Source organism: Bos javanicus, chromosome 28, assembly GCF_032452875.1.
Source record: "Bos javanicus breed banteng chromosome 28, ARS-OSU_banteng_1.0, whole genome shotgun sequence".
Taxonomy (NCBI): Eukaryota; Metazoa; Chordata; class Mammalia; order Artiodactyla; family Bovidae; genus Bos; species Bos javanicus.
Window position 1 is genome coordinate 10351494 of NC_083895.1, and position 22689 is coordinate 10374182.

The window sequence follows — 22689 nt, forward strand, 5'->3', positions numbered from 1 at the left end:
TAATTGCAGCCCGAGTCTCCCTCCAGGGACCATGCGCTTTACCATGACAGCCCAGGGACGTTTCAGCCACACTCCACTGCCCAGTGCTCCTGTCCCCTCTTTCACTCTGGGGCTAAAGCGCTGACCTCATGCTTGCCAAGCTCCTCTCTTCTCTCTGCTGGTCCTTCCAGAACCACTCCGCTGTTCCTATGAAAGGACAGCTTCAAGCCAAGTGGGGTTTTTTGCAGTGAAAGCCAGTCTTATGTAATCCTTTGTAAATTTAAAGACCTACCACTAACATTTTAAGGTAAATTCTTTTCTTCCTGGGGTAAAATGATAAAGAGAGGATATGCTTGGTTTTCTGCTCTTTATTACCAATAGTAAAATCCTTAGAAAACCTCATAAGTCTGAAAGGAGCCCTTATTATAGGCACAGGAGAATTCAGGAAAAGCTGGGAGAATACCTTGCTCTCTCAGTAGATCAGGGAGTGGAAACATCCGGGTCAGATAGAGGAAAAGACGGTGATAGGGAAAAAGAGAGTAGAGCCATCCATCCAGTCAGAAGGTCTAAAGAACAGATAAGGAAGGGAGAACTAGAAGGTGTCAAAGTCCTAAGGTCAGGACTTTTTTCCTGAGGTCAAAGGTGTCCTAATTCTCTTCCCTAAAACTGTCCTCTTATCCAGTCACCCCCCTGCAGTGCCGGCTCCCTATTTATGTCCCCCTGTATCTGCTGGAGCAGCCCTAACCCCTCACCTGCCAGTCTTTCCATTATATAGAGGAAAATAGTAATAGGAACACCAATAATTCAATGTGCATGATTGAGTGGTGACTGTATATTAAGATACTGTATGTTCTAAAAGTTTTACAGGTATTAACTCACAAAAGCCCAACAAGTTAGTTCCTAATATTACTCCCATCCTAACAGATATTAACACTGAGGCACCGAAGTTATTTGTCCAAAAACACACTGGTAGTGAATCGCAAAGAGTCGGACACAACTGAGCGACTGAGCTGACTGAACTGAGTGTATCAGACTCTCCATTAGGATTCAGATACAATTTGTGGCTAAAGCATTGTGATATACATAGTGATTGGTATTACTGTGTATCAGTAATACTACTCTTCCAGGCTCTGAAGAGTTGAGGTGACTTTTGTGGGAGGTCTTCTAGCCACTGTGCATAGCTAGCACGGTTGTGTGGGAAAACTAGCTTCAAGAAAAGCTTTGAAAAGCTTTAGGATTATCTATATAGAAGCCCACTTCTGTCAACCTAAAATAGGCATGTCATCAGCAGTCAGCATAATGTTTCAAGTCACTGAAATCTCTCTTTTCCTTTTCAAGTTTTGCTCCAGACTACTACGACTGGGGACAACAAACAGCGAACAGCTTCCTGGCACAAGTAGGAACTTTACAACCAGACTCAATTCTGGATCCTGACAAACCAAGCCACGGGTAGCGTCAGTTAACAGTTTTACGGAAGATATGCCTCAGTTGAAACGTTTCAGAAAGACTAACTTAATGACAGCTGAATTTTTAGGGCATGTTTCCTTAAGAAATAGGACTTGAATTTGTTACAGGTTTCTGATGGCTCCATAGGACTAAGCAATAATTTAGATCGATAAAATCTTATTTTAGTACTAAAAAGTGAGCCTGGCTGCCTATTCCATGAGTATAATTTAAACTTTAAAAAATTCTGTACTTTTATAAAGATGTATTTTATATAACTTAATGCTAAAATATACTAGGATTTTTTGAGAATATTATTGCAATATACGTCATAGTTTGCACAGACTTTTATGCATAATTCACTTTAAAAGTATACAGTATATAGTCTGATGGTTTTTTTTTTTTTAAAAAGGCTTTTGGACTAAAGTATTCCTCAGACCCTTACCTCGTCAGGTCACTAAGATTCTGTTAGATTCTAAGTATAGTTGACGTCTAGGAAGCTAATTGCAACTCACGTGTTGAAATTTATAATGCAGCAGAATGTCAGCAGACTACACAGTAGGTAGTTGGTTCCTTACAGTGTTGAGAAGCACAGATGGTTGGTTCCTCAAAGAATCTAATCTTAAATTTTGCCAAAATGTAATCCTCCTTTCAACAGGGTGCTGATGTACACACTTCAATACGTTGATAACATTAAAAACATGGATAGAATTGACTTACACTATTAAACCTTCCCTTCTGTATTCAGAGATTTTTGCATAGTTTGTCAGCCCAGTGAATCTAATAGCCATTACCTCGAAACTTCAGTAAGACTGCACCTTTTCCAGCTTACTGAACATTTGTGACTGAACAAAGAAGTTCTTAAGAGGGGATGAATAACAGGTATCCCTGCATCTTTGAGCCAGAACATCTATGCGGAATTCTAACAGTTTTATTTTAGTTTCCAACCATATTAAAATTATACCCTTTGTTTTTAAATAGCTCTGAAAGCAGCCTACTGGAAGCTGCTTGTTTAAAAAGGTATTAATAGTAGCATTGCAATATCCTATAGCATGATGCCTGCCTTTTAAGTCATGGGAAAGGGCATGTTCCAGACAGCTCCTTGTAAGTTGTCTTTCATCTAAGTGAAGCACAGGTCATAAAAATAGTTCCCCAACCATAAGTGCCATTCTAAAGATCTCCAAGACTCTCTCTATATATGTGGCCTGCAGGTATAAAACTGCCTGTAATTAGACGCTGTACATGGTTGTGTCAGGGAGGTTAAGTACTGAGGAAGTATTATTACCAAAGAGAAAGTACCATATTTTGGGACAGAGGGAGGGGCAGGTGAAAAGGAACTTAGTAAGTTCTGTCCTCATGGAGAAACCCATTTCTGATATCTTACTTCCCAGTTTGGCCTTCAGAAATAACTCATCTCTGGGCATTGACTTCATAGGGATCAAGTCTGCTTTTCTTACCCTGATGGTATTTAAAATCAGAATTTCAAGTTTTCAGGGGGTCACAATAGGGTTTTTTCTTGTGTATGGGATACCTTCACCCTGCATAATCACACAACAACTTCTTTGCTTTCCAATATGTGGAAGAATTTGGGTTACATATTTAAAATAGTTACTGCCAGAGAAAACTCTACAGTGAAGCAAAATTTGCACTGATAATTCAGGTTGCCTTAAAATATTATAAGCTGTTATTCTAAATAGCTTTAAGAACACCCTACTTCTCATACTATTTTCGTTAATGATACTTAGAATTTAAAGGCAGACTCAGAAAATGCTTAAAAATCCTCTAAGTCATGCTTTCAGGAAGTACTGCAGTTCTTCACTATGAGGTCATTGAAGGGTAGATATATATTTTAAAACATTACTAAAATCATACAAGTCCTATACTCATCCTATGACATACAAATATTTTATTATTCTGTTGTTATTGCCAGGAAGATTGAAATACTCAGCATTAACTGATAGTCTGTTTTTATGATTAAGCTGCTAGTATTATTTGAACTATTATTTTTATTGGAAAAGATAAAAATGTCCTAAGTGCCTGTTTTTCTCTTCCCTTTTAAAAGTAATGCTAAAGTACAATTGTAAACACATCTAGAATATAAAAAACTGTGATTGTAACAAACTCTCTCTCATAGTAAATGATCACTTTTACTCTGAAATGTTGCACGTATGGTATGGAAAGGAAAATTAAGTTTCCCTTAAATTTCTATTTACTTGTGCTGCCAAGTACACTAACAGCCCTACTCCTAGGTGAAATACTAAAGGTCACGAGAAGACAAGAAATGGAGATTATTGGTTCCAAAATACCCAAACATCCTCTTGTTTTAAGGCAACATGATGAAATTACCCCCTCCCCACCCATAATGTGAAAGTTTAAGAATGGGGTAGAGGCCATATCACCAAAAATTTTGTACCATCATTTAGCTAAGTCTGATTGAACACTAAAAGGCTGCATATTTCTTGTGCATCCACTGGAAATATACACAATAGGATTAATTATGGTGTTAACTGTCTAAAGAATGCCAACTGGTTTGTGTACAGGCAGACCTTGGAGATTGCAGGTATGGTTCCAAACCACTGCAGTAAAGCAAAATACTGCACAAATGTGAATCACAAATTTGGTTTCCCAGTGCATAAAACGGATTTTCCTTGTAGGTCCAGTGGCTAGGGCTTTGCCACTGCAGTGGGTGAGGGTTCATTCCCTAGTCGGGGAGCTAAGACTCCACATGCCGAGTAGCCAAAAAACCAAAACATAAAAAACTGAAGTGATATTGTAACAAATTCAATAAATAACAATGGTCTACACTTTTAAAAAAATTACGTTTATACTTTTAAGTGTACAGTAGCATTATATAAAAAACAATGCACATACCTTAATTAAAAAATATTTTACTGCTAAAAAATGTTAACCATGATCTGAATCTTCAGCAAGTCATAGTAGTAACAAAGATCACTGATCACATGTTACCATGACAATAATAATGAAAAACATTTGAAATATTGTGAGAATTACCAAAATGTGACACAGAGACACCAATGCGGTTGGGAAAATGGCATCGGAAGACTTGAGCCACATAGGCTTGCCTCAGACCTTTAGTTTATAGAAAATGCGGTATCTGCAGTGCAGTTAACGTGAAGCACAGTAAAATGAGGTCTGCCTGTAGATATCTTTCATTGGCTTTTTTCCCTTTCTACAGTGAACCCATTTAATTGAGCTGATGATGAAAACATCCAGTGTGTTCACACACAACCGTGGACTCTAAGAAGTTTTGATTCTGACAATAAACACACATCAATCACATTTAGCTATGCCAGTTCTTTCTTGAATATGTCAGGCAGTCTTAATGACTATGCTGGCTATTGTGTTTAGCTGCTTACATCAGGCACACTTGCTAATGTATCCCCAAATTTTCTCTTTATCAAAATCCAAAAGAACTGCTCTTTGTTGGCCTTGAACAATTAACCCTATTTAAGAGGAAAGGAGGAAGAATTAGTAAATCCTAGAGCGTGAGAAGTACTCTGAGAAGAAGGTTCTCATTTGCATTTACATAGTTATTACAAGAATATTGCTTTTACTTTGACAATAAAGATGAACTTGTATTAGAACTAAATGGGTCTAAATATTTGAAGCTGTCAAGATTTCCAAGAAACTTTAAAAAAAACAAAAAACTTGCTTTGCTTTAGATTACTGCATGATAAAATATAGATTAGCATAAGGCTGATCAAAGACACATCTAATATGTATTTCTAATTTTTATCCCATATAGGTGAGAATTTTGTTAATTAAAAGCATTGTTAACTGTGCGTAATATTAAGACTTTTCATAGTGCAGATGGAGGAGCTTTTGGAAATGATCAAGCTGAATAGTGGAATTCTCAGACTACAAACTGATTAAAGTGAGGACACATTTAACATTTTTTTAAGGGACAGTGAGGGTAAGGAAGTGGAATTAAGTGTTTATTCAACACTTCAGTTCAGTTCAGTCACTCAGTCGTGTCTGACTCTTTGTGACCCCATGAATTGCAGCACGCCTGGCCTCCCTGTCCATCACTTACTATGTGCTAAACCCTGGGCTTGGTATTTGTGGGTCCAGTCAGCACAGTCCTTACATTAACCCTGCTCTTGGGCCTAAGCAGGCATGTATGAAGAGCCCTTGCGTGAAAGGGTCAAAATACCTGAACATCAGCTAATGTCATCCATGTGCTCCCAACCTAGGTAACTGTGTACATTCCCCATTCCTGTCACCCAGGTCCTCTGGGCCTGGGCACTGATGTGTGCTCATTCCGAGTGGGGTTCTGAGACTAAAACCCCTACTTGATGACCTGGCAGCCAGAGTCCTTAGGTGCAAGCCCATTGACTCAAGAGCTCCTAATGGTATCTGCCTAGTTTCTCCAAAGCTGGGTTCCTTCCCTCTGTCCCTTGACCTGGGGCTGGATCTCTCCTCTGTTTTCCTTGCCATTATTCCTTCTTTAGCCTCCAATTCTGATCTGTTCTTTTGACAGGTCAGAGGCTGCCCTGCCATGTAGAATATTAGACTCTTCCATCTGTAGAACAGAGTCTCCCTCTGAACTTTAAAAGCCCACTCCAAACTTGAGATGAGTGGGCTGATCTCTTCAGCTAGATCTGTGACCTGTTTCTTTTTAGCCTGTATGACCTCCAAAATCTGTCTCTTTCTCCACTGATTCCTGTCACTCTGATCCTTCTTGACTCTGACCCTCTATTTCCCATGAACCTTGCTAAGCTACAACAGTCCGTCCTGTCTCTTTGCAGTCATAAGTACCCTTAAAGGATTAACTGAAGTATAAACGGGGTACATTTAGTATAAACAGATGCTGCTTTACCAGCACCTTTCAGTTGATGCCACTGTATATCCCTTGGTGCATTCACTAGCCCAGAGTCTGGGCTTCAGGCCTGCAGACTGAAAACCTGTCAAAAAGAACAGAAAGAACACTTACCCATTTGGAGATACGGTCTGTGAAGGAAATCAGCATGGGTAACTTAAATAATAGAATGATGTGTGGTGAATGCTGACTCTGCCCTGACCAAGGGGTGGTAGGTAGATTGTTTTAATTGATTTTAATCGATCTGTGACAAATTGATGGCACTTTCAAGCAGACGCTAAGATTCATTCACAGTTGTTCAGTCGCTCAGTCATGTCTGACTCTTTGTGACCCCATGGACTGCAGCACACCAGGCTTCCCTGTCCTTCACTATCTCCCGGAGTTTGCTCAGATTCATGTCCATTGAGTTGGTAATGCCATCCAACCATCTCATCCTCTGGTGCCCCCTTCTCCACCTGCCCTCAATCTTTCCCAGCATCAGGGTCTTTTCTCATGAGTCGGCTCTTCGCATCAGGTGGCCAAAGTATTGGAACTTCAGCTTCAGCATCAGTCCTTCCAGTGGTTTGATCTCCTTGCTGTCCAAGGGATTCTCCAGAGTCTTCTCTAGCACAATTAGAAAGCATCGATTCTTCAGTACTCAGCCATATTTATGGTCCAACTCTCACATCCATATATGACTACTGGAAGAACCACAGCTTTGTCTATACAAACCTTTGTCAGCAAAGTGATGTCTCTGCTTTTTAATATGCTAAGTTTGTCATAGCTTTTCTTCCAAGGAGCCAGTGTCTTTTAATTTCATGGCTGCAGTCACTGTCTGCAGTGATTTTGGCATGGAGGGTACCTTCTCCACTAGACAAGTTTCTATGTTACCTATTCCTCTTCTATTAAAATACAGTTGATTACTGAACATTATGAAGGTTAGTGGGGGCTGAGGCCCAGGGAGTCAAATCCATGTATAACTTTATAATCAGCTCTCTCTAGCTGTAGTTCCAAATCTGTAGATTCAGCCAACCGCACATTAGGTAGTGCTGTAGCCCCTGTGTATATATTGAAGAAAACCCACGTGTTTCCAAGTGGACTCATGCAGTTCCAACCCATGTTGTTCAGGGGTCAACTGTATTCTTTCTCTGGGTGTATTCTTATGATAAACTAGATATAACCCAGTGAGGTTACGGAATTCTTAAGTTACCTGAAGGCAGGGATATTTGTTTTGTTCACTGCTATATGTCCAGCTCCTACAAGAGCGAGCAAATACTCAGATCCTGTTATTCTGACAAGTTATTGGGGTTTTTTAAGGTGACTTTTTACACTTGCATTTTTATCCACTGCATATAGATTTTATAAGTTTAATACTCATTTAAGGGCCCCTCCCTGTTTTTTCATGAATCTTTGACAGATATCTAACTTTTGTACAAAGAATCCATAATGGAATAAAAAAGAAAGTAAGGATTGTATAGCAAGATCATTCTGAAATCATTCTTAGAAGCTGAGTCTCAACTGCATGTTCTGTCTCTTTGTCCTTACCTGTTTGGGCACTGGCAAATAGAATACTGATGTGATTAACACAGCAGGTAGTAAAAAGTAGATTTTTTATCAAGTGAAGTATAAAAAGGACAGTGACATATTGTGGTTAAAAGTGCAACCCTCCAAACACTTGAGGTGGTCAGAGTTTTAGCATCATTCATATGTTAAAGGATTTTTTTTTCTTTGAAGCGTTAATGGAACAAATAAGAACAGCTTTAAAAAGTTATTTTAAAGGGGTGTGGGGAAAGACTGAGGGGACCACTGTAATAGCTATTAAAACCGAGGCCCTGAGTAATTAAAACAATGTGAAACAGGTACAGGAGTAACAGACCAATGGAATAGAGAACCTAGAATTTTAGATATGATTACACATAGCATCTCAAACTAGTGAGGAAAAGATGCATGGTGCTGGAATAACTGGGTAATCACCTGGGGGGAAAATAGGTTGGATACTTAATTTGCACTTTATACCAGGATACACTACAAGGAATCAAAATTTAGATCTAAAAAAATAAAACCATGAATGTTCTAGAAGAACATACAGATGAACTATTGCTGTGAACAAGGCATTCTTAACTATCAAAGTCCAGAAGTCACTAAAAAAATCAATAAATTAGACTGCATAAAAATTTTTTTAAAAATCCATGACAAAACCACCATAAGCAAAGTCAGAAGACAGACAACAAATTGGGGGGGAAAAGTGTACAGCTTCTTATAGACAGAGGATTAACAGGGGTGTGCATGCTCAGTAGTGTTCAACTCTTTGCGACCCCATGGACTGTAGTCCACCAGACTCCTCTGTCTATGAGATTTCCCAGGAAAGAAATGGGTTGCCATTTCCCTCCGGGGGATCTTCCTAACCCAGGGATTAAACTCACATCTCCTTGCATTGGCAAGTGGATTCTTTACCACTGAGCCACTTGGGAAGCCCCCAGAGGATTTATATCCCTGACAAATAAAAACACTTTTAGAAATTGATAAGATCAATAGTGCAGTAGAAAAATGGGAAAAAGATACAAACACAAAAGGAAATTATACAGATAAACAATAAACCTTAAACAAATGAAAGGTAGTAAGCCTTACCTGTGATAAGGAAAAAACTAAAACACACTGATATATAATTTTGCAGCTTATCAGGATAGCAAAAATCCAACATTTTAATAATACTCATGTTGGTCAGGTTGTGGGCAAGCAGGCATTGTTTTAAATTGCACACAAGTGTCATCTGGTAACCATCTCCTGTGGAGGGCATATACTAATATTTTTCACAATTACAAATGCACATGGTCTTTGACCTAAAAATTCCATCTGCAAGAATTTAGACTATAAGTACATATTTACATATGTGTAAAATGACATATAGAATGTCTGGAAACAATCCAAATGCCCATTAATAGAAGACTGGCTAACTAAACAATTGTACATTCAAATGTTAAGTGTGAAGTGTGAATGTCGCTCAGTCGTGTCCAACTCCTTGCGACCCTATGGACCATATAGTCCATGGAGTTCTCCAGGCCAGAATGCTGGAGTGGTTAGCCTTTTCCTTCTCCAGGGGATCTTCCCAACCCAGGGATCAAACCCAGGTCTCCCGCATTGCAGACGGATTCTTTACCAGCTGAGCCACAAGGGAAGCCCAAGAATATTGGAGTGGGTAGCCCATCCCTTCTCCAGCAGATCTTCCTGACCCAGGAATCAAACCAGGGTCTCCTGCATTGCAGGCGGATTCTTTACCAACTGAGCTATGAGGGAAGCCCTGTACATTCATATAATGGAATAATAAGCAGTTACCTTAAAAAAAGAAGAGTGATTAAGTTATCCATTGACATGGGAAGACTGCCAAGAAAAACTAAGTGAAAAAAAGCAAACAGTATGTATATACCACCACTCTTTGGGTAAAAGTGAGGGATAAAATGAGACTTTCCATTTGTATTTGTTTGTATATGCCTTAAAAATGTATAGATGGAAATATAAGAAACCAAGAACAGAGGTTATTTGTGGTAAGGACGGGGGAAGGATGTGCAGTATGGAAAGTCAGGCCAAAGTCAGAAAGAAGACATTCCACTGTATAGCTTTTTATATTTTTTGGTTTTTGAACTATGTGAATGTATTAGTTATTTAAAAAATTAAATAAAATATATTTAAAAACCTTTATGAGATTCAGTACAAGTCAAAAGATACTAAAAGCTCCCCAAGTTTTAGTTGATTGGTAATAAGCCAGTTTCTAAAATAACACAAATATACCACATTCTGAGCAGTTTCAAGTTCTAGTCCCACAACCTAGAATATGAATGTGGACAAATTACTTAGCCTCTCTTCTCCTCAGTTTTCTGATTTAAAAATAGAAAAGTTAATTGTACCTACCTGCTAGGGCTCCTGAGAAGATAAATAACCCATGCAAAGCCCTTCAACAGTGGCTGCCAATGCTTGCAATTATGATTTTAAAAAGGAAACAACCACAGACTACTTATTTTCTCTCTTCTCTACCAATTATAACCACATTTTCATCTCATAAAAGGAAACATTTAAAAGGGGTTTAAAAAAAAACAGGATAGGAAGATTGCAGAAACATTTACTTTAATTCACATTTTCTGTAATCTTGTGGGTACAACAGCAAATCATTTGGAATTCTGTTCAAAATCAAAGCTGCACCTGTAGATGTTACTTCAAATAGAATACACATAAACCTGGTATGTGTCTGTGTTGTTTTTGTTTTCCCAAATAATTTCCATGATACCATGCACCCAGTCTGTGTATTTTGGTGAATAGCTATGGTTTCTGCAGGTACTTCAGTTTGCAAAACTGCTGGGAGGCTTACTGTGAACTGTTCCCAAATTTCCAGGTGAAGGCAATGCTGATGGAGATCAAAATAGCTGTCCTTGTTTATATACAGTGGCACCTAGGTAAAGTTGGAGAATATGGCACAGTGTTTCACAGACATACAGAGATTACAAGTGTTGAACAACTCACAACGTTAAAGTGTCAAAATAAAACACTTGACTTATCAAATTTCAAAACTGTAAAAAACCATTCTAATAGTCTGTCTCATCCTCCTTGTAATCTAAGAATCAACACAAGAGAAACATTTAAGTTTATCAGTTTTAATACAGAGAATTTCTAATTTACACAGATGTCACTTAAGGGGGGGGAAAAAAACTCACGCTACTAAAGGAAGGAATATGTTCCTTCTCTTCATTTTCATTACTTTGTCAGCTGGTACAATCATTTCTGTCAAGTTATATTATCAAGTGCTGGATTTTTAAATTAGGTGATGAGATAAAGACAAAATGCCAAGAGGTATTGCCATCCAAGCATTGTCACAATGCAGTCGGTACTGTAATATCACTTCACAATAAAAAGTAGGAGTTGGAAAAAAGTTTATATCACAGGGATCATAAAACATCACCAGGCTCACAAAACAGATTTCTATCACATTCATTTAAGAAATACACACATACACAAAAATGTAGGTTCCCCCCCACAATCTCGTTTATGGTAAAGTTAATCAAATAGATTTCAGCTTAAGACTACTTCATTTGTTTATTTTCTTGATAGTGAAAGATCTGTTAAAACCTTTAAAAGAATTTTTTACCCTAACTAGACTTTTTAAGTCCTAGAACTCACTCTAAGACACAATTTTAACTAAGCTTGAAACAAATCACAGTAAAGAAAACAAATGGAAATGACCAAAGATTTTTTCCAGGAAATAGAACTTAAACAACAGCTTTTATCTTTAACTGGGAGAATGGTGAAGTAACACTACCAAAAAGATTTTTAAACTTACAGTAATAATAGACAAAGTGCAAAACATTCACATTTTCTTAGACTTTGAAAAACACTAAGAATAATTCTTATTAATTTACTAGCAAGATTACCTAGATATTCAACTTTTTAGACAAATTTACCTTAAGGTCCCCCTTTCCCACCAGACAGTACTTGTATCCCTAAAAATGAAAAGAAAAAGTGGAGAAGGCTCCAACCAAATCAGTCTGTTTTATTCAACAAAAATATACCACCACCACCATCAACAACATGAAAACTCCAGGTCTACAAGGGTTAGAAATTGGGTAAGAAAGTAACTAGTGAGCTCTTACTCCCCCCCAACCATATCCCTCCAAGGGATAGCTACATATGTTTAAAGGGGGGATGAACCAACTAAGCACAAGTATGCCACTAAACCATCAATGAAGACATTTCAGACTTTGGCAGGATAAGATGTGGATTTAAGAGCACTTATTTACTTCATAAAAGACTGATACCCGCATTACTTCTACACAGTTGCAACCTTCCAAATTAATCACATTATATATACACTAACACCTTTAACAATAATCAATATTTTAAATATTAAAGATATTTAAATCCAAGGCTTAGAAAATGACAATTTAGGACTTATAAAGTCATCTGTTGGTACAAGTTGCAAGTTCATTTATATACAAAGAACTAAAAAAGAAAAGGTAGGGAAAAAGGAAGCTTACAGAAGTATGAACTAACTATTTAAATACCAAAGAAAATCAAGTTGAGAGAGGATTGCATAGACTATAGTCAAAAATAAAATCCTTTAAAAATGCTTACTTTAAAATAGTAAGTTTTGTGTATATAATGTCTCCAACTGGTGTTATAAATCCATATAATCCCATTCAAATTTTATCAATATGGAAACTGTTAAGTATTTATGCCATTTTTGTTTTCTTAACAAAAATTCCTAAAGTTGGAGTAGGGGCAAAGAGACACAAAACCAACAGAAACTGTTTTCTAGGTTCTCAGTAAAGAATCCCCTTGAGCCAGCCCACTGCAGGCACAGGAGATCTGGATGGGTAGCACAGGGGACAGTACTGATTCACCTTTGCTGAAGGTATTTATTCGCCTTTAGACCAAAACAGAACAGCAACAACAACAGCAAGTAAAAATCTTAAAACAAATTGAAGCCTTGGGGATTCTTAGGTAACTACTGTCATTATACATTGAAAGGGTCATTCGTCACGCAGACACTTCCCTATGATAGATGGTGACACACAGAGCTAGGCAAGGCTAAATACATTTAAAAATCATTGACAAATTTTTGTTACTGATACAGGCCCTAAGCATCATTTGCTCTCTAGCTCTCCTTTTCCATAACAGACTGTTAACAGTGTTACTCGGATGGAGACATAGACATTTTTAAGTTTGACTACTGGAAATAAAGAACAGAATAAACACAAAGCCAATTCTTTGTGAATTGCTGTTCAGAATATATTCAACAGATGGTAACACATGGAATTAAACACAGAATTAGTATAACTTACATGTTTTAAAAGTATATACTTCATTTATAAATATCTCTAGTTGATAATCTATTAAGAAGCATAAATATTCAAGTGAACATTTGAATTTTCTCTTTAAGAGCTCAGAATTCTTGAAGTCTGATTAGTCTCCTTTTGCTGAAATGTCCAAGACTAAAAAGGCTTCACACAGTCACTTTATGTCTCTAATTAGACATATAAAAGCCTCTATTACCTACTGTGTTGTAATAAAACTTTGAAATTCTGTAACTCTCTTATACTTGTAGAAAGCCTACAAGAGAAAAAAAAAGCATATTAGTACAGCTAATAGGATGTGTACACATTTCATATTATTGATGCTGTCATATGGACTATAATTTGAAAGCAAATTGAAAATAAAATAATGTTTCACTGAACAATGAAGCTTCCATTTTTTAAAGCATATGCTATAATTATTAAAGACTGGCAAAACAGAGCTGTAGTTTGTTACTTTTGATTTAGAAGGGGCAAAGTTACTTCCTATTAGCAACAAATTCTAGATCAATGATGGGAACAGTGATATGATAATTCATTACAATAAAGAATCTCAAATCATTTACATTTGGCCTTAAAAATTCATTTTGCACTCTCCTCTGTAAATGTCCAATTCTTTCTTATTGCTCCCCAAACATGGATTTGTTTCAACACAAACACTGATCTGTTTTAACACAAAGGTGCAGATTCTATTTATCTGTCTACTGTTGAATCCCTGTGCCCTCCAGCCACCTGTATTTATTTGTTGCTGTTAGTCACTTATTCGTGTCCAACTTTTTGATCCTGTAGACTGTAGCCCACCAGGCTCCTCTATCCATGGAATTTCCCAGGCAAAGAACACTGGAGTGGGTTGCCATTTCCTTCTCCCGGGACCCATGTTTATAGTGTTCAATAAATAATTACTGGCTGACTGAATGAATGAATAAAATACTTCTGAGCCCAAACTCAGAAGTAAAACTCTGAAATGGGAATCATTAAAAAAGAAATCCTATAAGCTCAATTATCCTTATGTACAATTCAGGTTTATACAATAAAAATCTAACATTTTTCTTTCTGTAACTTAAGATGATATAGAATACAGTACTGAGCCTTTATTTTTATTTATTTTTTTTTTGAGCGCCTTTAAGTACATAATAAGTAATAACTTTTCTTATATTGAGAGCTTAAGGTATGGTAGGCAATGTTCTGAGCCCATCACACATGTAATCTCATTAATTGTAAACAAAACAAAAAACTCTACAAAGTAGATAAAATTAATCCTGATTTTATATTTTAAGAACACGGTGCATGCTAAGTTGCTTCCATTGTGTCGGATTCTTTGCGACCCTATGGACCACCAAGCTCTTCTGTCCAAGGCATTCTCCAGGCAAGAACACTGGAGTGAGTTGCCATGCCCTCCTTCAGGGGATCTTCCCGACCCAGGGCTCAAACCCGTATCTCTTAGGTCTCCTGCATTGGCAGGCAGGTTCTTTACCACTACTGCTACCTAGGACGCCCATTTAGGAATACTGAGGCTTAAATAAATCAAGTAATTTTCTCAGGGTCACTCAGGTAGTGGGTAGGATTCTAACCAGCTCATCAGATCCCAGGACCATACGGCCTCTCAAAAAAAAAATCTATGTTCTCTATGGTCTCAAAAATATTTTCTTTATACTCTTACAAGCTGTAGATGAACAGAAAATGAATTCTTACTCAAATCCTCAGAATATTAGAGAAGTGAAAATGTTTATTAGGAGAAAATATGATTATTAAGCAAAATAAATGTGTAAAATCATTTTCTGTACCTCAAAGTACCCATTAAAAAAACAAAAACAAAAACTATCATATGAAGATACGGTAGAGACCAAGGCCCTTAACTAAAGAAAAGACAGCTCAGTAAAGAGCAGCAGTTGAAAAAAGTATGCTCAAAGTCTGATTAAGATACAAAACTGGGGAGTATCAGAAAACTCAAGGTTTTATACAAGCTAACATTTTACCAGGAGAGTACAGACTCAGCAGCACGGTGTGGGACCTGTCTCTGTAAAGATGCATCCAAGAGCTCACACGTTATGACACAGGAGGGAGTGCCCACACTCCCTGTTACTATTCTCAGACAGACACAGCATGGCTGCATCCATCTACTGCTTCACTGGTACTTTCAGAGGGACACTAAAATACGCTGTAAGACTCAACAGGTCACTAATCCCCTATCTATTTGTACCCAGGAAAATAAACCACTTGATAGAAATGCTGAAACTGTCAAAAATTGGCTGCTAGTGTAGGAAAGACATTTGCAGAGTATTCAAAATAAAGCACATTTCCCAGCATTCTGTGGCCAGAACCAAAAACAGCGCTCATGTATGTCTCTGCCCACTAACATTATGGACACAGCAATGCTGCGCTGGGTGCCCTAGCTGAGGTAGGACTGTATTATATAGGTTGTAAGACCAAGAAAACTCCCAGTTCACATAAGAATGAGTGCACAAACTCCCCAAAGTATAACACAATAATTGTGTGGTTAGTGCAACCAAAATCATTTACTATATAAATGAACTGATAATCAGGTGGAAGATACAATGAACAGATCTGATTAACAATTATTAAGAGTAACTGTAATATTTTTAAAGGAAAAAAATAAGAAATGTATAGAATACATATGAAGGAAACAATAAAACTTGATGAGAAAAAAGAATGGCTAAATTTTGGTATGTCCATGTAACAGAATATTGGCCTATATTAAAAACAGTGTTTATATATTTGAAAATTGCTAAAAGAGTAAATCTCAGAAGTTCTTATCATAAGAAAATATTCTGTAATTATGTATGGTGATGGATGTTAAGTAGGCTTATTGTGGTGATCATTTTGCAACATATACCAATACCGAATCATTATGTTACACACCTGAAACTAATATAATGCTGTATATATCAAGTACACACTAAGGAAAAAAAGAATGCTTATGAAAAAATAATATTGGGAAATGATTACAACATAATGCCAAGTAAAGAAGGATAAGAAAGGATACAAAATGTGTAAGTAGTGAGAAAATACACACTAAAAATACAACAAATGTTGAAATAGTTCTAAGTGGTAGGCATATGGATGATTTTTACATTTATTTACTAAATTATACTTTCACATGGTTTTCTAAATTTTCTATAATGACCATGAATTACTTTAATAATTAAGGGGAGAGAAAGATGAATATTTTAAAAGAGCTTTAAAAGCAGATGGCTGTTATTTGTTTTCCCTGGGAGGATAAGGGTGATTAAATTAGGCTGTTCCTTATTTGTGTAACCATCCCACCCTGAGTATCATAACCCTTAAGAAAAGAAAGGTTTCTCACATCTAGACTAGTCATAAAAAAATAAGACAGATTTGTAAGTGCTGAACATATTAGAGCACTAAACTCCCAGTGGTGTCTGTAAATTACCATCACTACCACCCCTATTGCCATGGACTTGAGAGAGCATCTTGTAATTTTAAAAGTGTCACATGGAACCTTATTTTATCTTCATGTTAACTTCTTGGGAAAGATTTTTACTTATCTTCATGGTACAGAGAAAGGAAACAAACTGGAAGAAAGGAATGATGTACCTGAGCTCATGCTGCCAGTAAATGGCAGCGCCAGGATTCCAGAATGCTAATATCTGACTGAGTCCAGTACTCTCTAGAGAGCAATAAAAGGTAAAACAGCCTCTGTGGAAAATTCTGAAAGAGATGGGAATACCAGACCACCTGACCTGCCTCCTGAGAAACCTGTATGCAGGTCAAGAAGCAGCAGTTAGAACTGGACATGGAACAACAGGCTGGTTCCAAATCGAGAAAGGAGTACATCAAGGCTGTATATTGTCACCCTGCTTATTTAACTTATATGCAGAATACATCATGAGAAATGCCAGGCTGGATGAAGCACAGGCTGGAATCAAGATTGCAGGGAGAAATATCAATAACCTCAGACACTCAGATGACACCACCCTTATGGCAGAAAGTGAAAAAGAACTAAAGAGCCTCTTGATGAAAGAGAAAGAGGAGAGTGAAAAAGCTGGCTTAAAACTCAACATTCAGAAAACGAAGATCATGGCATCCAGTCCCATCACTTCATGGTAAATAGATGTGGAAACAATGGAAACAGTGACAGACTTTATTTTGCGGGGCTCCAAAATCACTGCAGATGGTGACTGCAGCCATGAAATAAAAGATGCTTGCTCCTTGGAAGAAAAGCTATGACCAACCTAGACAGCATATCAAGAAGCAAAGACATTACTTTCCCGACAAAGGTCCTTCTAGTCAAAGCTATGGCTTTTCCAGTAGTCATGTATGGATGTGAGAGTTGAACTATAAAGAAAGCTGAGTGCCAAAGAATTGATGCTTTTGAATTGTGGTGTTGGAGAAGACTCTTGAGAGTCCCTTGGACAGCAAGGAGATCAAACCAGTCAATTCTAAAGGAGATCAATCCTGAATATTCATTGGAAGGACTGATACCGAAGCTGAAGCTCCAATACATTGGCCACCTGATGTGAAGAACTGACTCACTGGAAAAGACCCTGATGCTGGGAAAGATTGAAGGCTAGAGGAGAAGGGGATGACAGAGGATGAGATGGTTGGCTGGCATCACCGACTCAATGAACATGAGTCTGAGTAAGCTCTGGGAGTTGGTGATGGACAGATAAGCCTGGCTGCTGCAGTCCATGGGGTCCAAAGAGTCAGACATGACTGAGCAACTGAACTGAACTGAGCTAGAGAACTGAAGCTGGAAGGGCTGCATTTGTGAATATTCCTTATGAGACTGAGAGAAATTCTGAGGAAGTTGATATCTGGTTCTTTCTCAATTTAATTTTATTTAGATTTAAATATATTTAAAGAAGCAGATTCACAGCTACAGAGAACTAGTGGTGACCAGTGATAGAGAGGAAAGGGAAAGGGACAATATAGGGGTAACAAGTTAAAGGTACAAACTATTATATATAAAATAAACTACAAGGATACACTGTACAACACAGGAATACAGCCAACATTTTATAATAACTATAAACGGAGTTGTTGTTGTGTGTTGTTGTTTAGTCACTAAGTCATGTCTGTCTCTTGCAACCCACGGACTGTAGCCCGCTTTTCCAAGCAAGAATACTGGAGTGGATTGCCATTTCCTTCTCCAGGGAATTCCCTGACCCAGGCATCCAATGCAGGTTTCCTGCATTGCAGGAGGATTCTTTACCATTTGAGCCACCAGGGAAGCCCATGAGAAGAGTTCTCACCTTCCAAAAGCATTTAAAAGAGCAACTATTTCCTGTCGAGTGAGTTGGAAGCCTTTAGATGGGCTGTTCTCTGGAAGCTTTTGGATTTCTTTTTCAGAGAATAATATCTTCAGGGCAGTTCCTAAACCCTGAGTCTAAAGAAAACAGTGATAAACTTGCAGTTAAATTCACATAATAATTGCTATAAAAGTTTAAAGAAACATTCAGTCATTGTGATGAGAAGGCAGGAAATTCAAATGAACTGAACTTTTCACCAAAATATTCAACTATGCAAAATATAGTTTCTACTTCTCACAGATTATGCGTATGATAAATTTATTGAAGCTGTTAAGGAAACCTGAAAAGTTTAACCCTTTTGGATACACATCATACTATTCAAAATTACTAAAATGCCATTTTTTTAACCAAGAAAATATCACATTAGGATTAAAAGTGTTCAATATGTAACCTTGAAAGCATTCTTTCTAGTCCCTAGCAATTCAAAACTTAGAAATCATTATAAGTTCTTAGTGATACCTACACTTAATAATTTCTCAATTATTAGCACTAGAGAAAAAGAAAAATCTGATTTCAGTGTAGTCACCATTAAACAATATTCCATCTCCTGACTTTCTTTGACTTACTATCATCTTTGTAAAAAGATGACAGAAAATATCACACAAGCCTTTTTACATTGAAATATATAGGGAAATGGGCCTGCTGTGCAGACTTTCCTATTTTGTGACTAGGGGACCTCCTCCTTCTGATCACTGATGCCAAGTCAGTGATTATAATTTGATAATTAAGTTTTTTATATGATTACATTTTATCTTCTAAATAGGTATGTAAAATACCAATACAATCTATTTATAATCATCCAACTTCAGAAATCTGATATTGTACCAATAGAAACAGATATAATAAAACCAAAATCATTAACCTAGAATAACAGAAAAAACAACCTTACACACATACATTAATACACACTAATTTTTTTCATAAATGAAATAGCAAAACCACACTTTGGATCTCTATTTATTTATTTATTTTATTTTATTTTTAAACTTTACATAATTGTATTAGTTTTGCCAAATATCAAAATGAATCCATCACAGGTATACATGTGCTCCCCATGGATCTCTAATTCAATGAACAATGAGGACATTTTAACAAAAACTTTCAACTTCTCAGTGCAGAAATTTAAGGTTAGTAATAGTTTCAGAACAGAAAACAACACACAAACCTGTAACTTCCCCCATAATCTGCATTTGTCACATCCCACGCAGTCCATTATACGGGAGATATTCTTGAAATGTAACCGGAATTCCTCCTAATGTGCAGAAAATATTTTCATTCTAACTAGACATTAAAAATTAAACTGCATTTATCTGAATTCTAAAAACATTTTTAAGCTTATTAATGAATGAATTGTGTTTTTCAACAATGATGAAAATCATCTGGATTTGTACAGCATAGCATGCATATGAAATAGCTAACATTAATAGCATTTTATAAAATTCACTCCACATATTAATTCAACCAATTTTTTAATGAGAGGCTACTCCATGCAAAGCACCAACATGTTCACTGTGGGGGACACAAGAGTAAATCATGCACGGTTTTTACTTTGAAGGAGCTTAACTGCTGCTTCTATTTGATATCTGCATACAACCAGTGGCAAATACATCTACATTATGTTTTATTTATTTTGGATGCACTGCTTTGTGTAAGTGTAAATCAGACAGCTAGTCCTGGAGCAATGATCAATTCCCATGTCTCTCCTTAGGACTACCCCATATCTGTACACGTGCTCTGTCAGCATGGATGACCACAGCGTGTGGCCTCGCAGTCCCCCACGTTCGCTAAGGCTGCTTCTTCAGGGACACTCACTCACTGGATCCTTGAATGGTGCTGTATTAGCTCCCCACACAATTAGTTAACTCTTCTGCCTGTGATCTGTGCACAGGTTTCTGTAACACTAAGGTCAGCCTCAGCTTCTCTGAGAACAACACTAACTAAGAGAAAGTTTCCTCATCCTTTTCATTGGGCAAATGCAGAAAATAAACATCATTTTATTGTACTGAGGTAAATGTTTCATTGCAAAGAGCTGGAGTGAGTCACCTGAAAACTCTGGCCCATCAAAAGCCCAGCCCTGCTGCCCAAAGTGTTTGGAGGAATCTGTAGCTTGGCCAAAAGAAAGACAACAGAAACATTCCAAAAACTCCTTTGTGCTCCATTCTCAGAATTCACATGCTTTGGAGCAGATGGAAAAATGGATTTAAATTCTCCTTTATATACCTTTGAAAAGTAGCAAACCAAATTTCCAGCATTTTACACTTTAAAGCTAGTTGTGAAACTTTAGTCTGGTCTCAATCTTACCTTCCTCATCTATAAAAAAAGATACATGATTATAGTTGTCTTGATCAAAAGTATAAAATTTATATAAACATTTATAAAGTAGGAAGCATTAAAAAAATGAATTAACATTATGTTAAATACCATAATACTAATATACCTCTAAAACAACCATAAATCAAAACAACCTTCCAAAACTAAAATACAGTGTGGCTAAACTACTTCATTTCAGAAATACTAAGCAACTCTGACTAATTTATTCATTCTTGTAGCATGTCTATATCTAAAATATGCTGGGGCCAAATAGGTTTCAGAATTCATAATTTGTCAGATTTTATTTTATTTTTTTTTTATTTGTCAGATTTTAGAAATAAATTACATAACACTGTTTATTATGAAACACCCCACTGGAGTATATGGCAACACCTTATAATCAAATATATGATTGTTTTTGTAGCAAAATGTAATAATAGTCATACAAAGCAGAATTTTTTAAAAAAACACTGTAACTATCTTTACATCAGTTCAGGTTAGACTTCCTTGGTGGCTCAGACGGTAAAGCGTCTGCCTACAATGAGGGAGACCTAGGTTCAATCCCTAGGTCGGGAAGGTCTCCTGCAGAAGGAAATGGCAACCCACTCCAGTATTCTTGCCTGGAAAACCCCATGGATGGAGGAACTTGGTAGGCTACAGTCCATAGGGTGGCAAAGAGTTGGACACGACTGAGCGACTTCACTTTCACTTTCTATAACTATCTTTACATCAGTTCACGTTAGGTTTTGCTAATAAATTAATTTGCACCAAACATAAGAAAAATGTTTCAGTGGTTGGAGCTTTTGGATTTCAGAATTGCATATAAAAAATTATAGAGCTGTAGTAGAAGACTATTTGCCAGTCAATTTCAAATACTTTTATCAAACTGTAAAGGTATAATGTATTCCTTAATTACTATAAGCCAGCGGTCCCCAACCTTTTAGGCACTAGGGACCAGTTTCATGGAAGATAATTTTTCCATGAACAGGGAGGGGGGATGACTTCAGGATGATTCAAACATTGTGCACTTTATTTCATCAGTTCCACCTCAGATCACCAAGCATTAGATCCGGGAGACTGGGGCCCTCTGCTGGAAGCAAATGAAAATGAAGTGCTCCTAATGTGAAGTTTCATAATGTTCCTAAAATATAGTCTCTTTCTGATATCCCAAGTCAACAGATAATTTTTGCCTTATATGTTAGTCCGTAAGTACAAAAACATAATCGTTTGAAAAACTGTAATAGTTCATAAAATACACTTTTGAAAATATGCTATTACTATCTTCTAAGTGGCTAACAGTGCATGATTGCTTTTAAGATGCATCAAAACAACAAAAAGAAAAGAAAGAAAACTTCCTCTCAAAATAACGTCTTTTAAAAGAACAATTACAAAGGTGTCATTAGAGCTACAACTGAAGATTCACTAAGCAGGGGGGCAAACTAGAGAGAAAAAAGGAATTGAGAGGAGTTTTTTGTATCATTTACAGTAAAATCCAATCAGACCACCCAGACTGAGAACTGGGAAAGGAAGTTTAGAGGAAAAAAATTAAAACACAACCAGTCAGCTGCTCTCCACTCTTCCCACCAATCAAGAACTCTTTACCTTTAATGACTTGGCCCCCTTTTTGTCACCTGCAAACATGGATTTCTCATCAAAGTGCATGGGAAAGGACCTGATGAAATGAAAATATTATAAGTTACAGATGACAAATTCAAGTTCTGGTAGAATTTTCTATCCCTACAAATATTTAAAATTCACAATTTACTCGTGTGTAAGGTTTGGTAACATGAGAAGGTGGCAACAGTTTGCATTTAACTATTTGGTAAAAGAGAGCTTTATAATTTGTAAGACTGTAAGGTTTTGAAGAAATTATATGACAGAAATAACCTAAAAAATTAATAACAATTTATGTGAAAAATGTAAAACATTCTGTTAGCATTTCAAAAAATGTAATGCACAATTTACCTTAAGCATTTCTTAACCCAACTTTCCTCCATGCTCATTTTAGCAT

General features: G+C 36.9%; 2 protein-coding genes across 8 annotated transcripts in view; one reads left to right on the forward strand and one right to left on the reverse strand.

Annotated features, from left to right (window-relative positions):
• Window positions 1-9935, forward strand: part of GPR137B (G protein-coupled receptor 137B) — a 63883-nt gene extending 53948 nt beyond the window's left edge. Inside the window, 1 exon segment of the mRNA XM_061404916.1 lies at window positions 1318-9935. Within this exon segment, the coding sequence (XP_061260900.1) occupies window positions 1318-1432 (115 nt within the window). The 3' untranslated portion in view covers window positions 1433-9935.
• Window positions 9936-10343: 408 nt separating this feature from the next.
• ERO1B (endoplasmic reticulum oxidoreductase 1 beta) overlaps window positions 10344-22689 on the reverse strand; it is a 72154-nt gene continuing 59808 nt past the window's right edge. For 3 of the 7 annotated variants that reach the window (XM_061404910.1, XM_061404908.1, XM_061404911.1), the window contains 6 exons: window positions 22281-22350; window positions 19534-19620; window positions 18312-18445; window positions 13280-13336; window positions 11689-11727; window positions 10344-10682 (listed from right to left, as the gene is read on the reverse strand). In XM_061404910.1, coding sequence (XP_061260894.1) covers window positions 10667-10682; window positions 11689-11727; window positions 13280-13336; window positions 18312-18445; window positions 19534-19620; window positions 22281-22350 — 403 coding nt within the window. In that variant the 3' untranslated portion in view covers window positions 10344-10666. Of the gene's footprint in view, window positions 11728-13279; window positions 13337-18311; window positions 18446-19533; window positions 19621-22280; window positions 22351-22689 lie in introns of all 7 variants that reach the window. The other 4 variants (XM_061404909.1, XM_061404914.1, XM_061404913.1 and 1 more) reach the window with 4 other exon arrangements.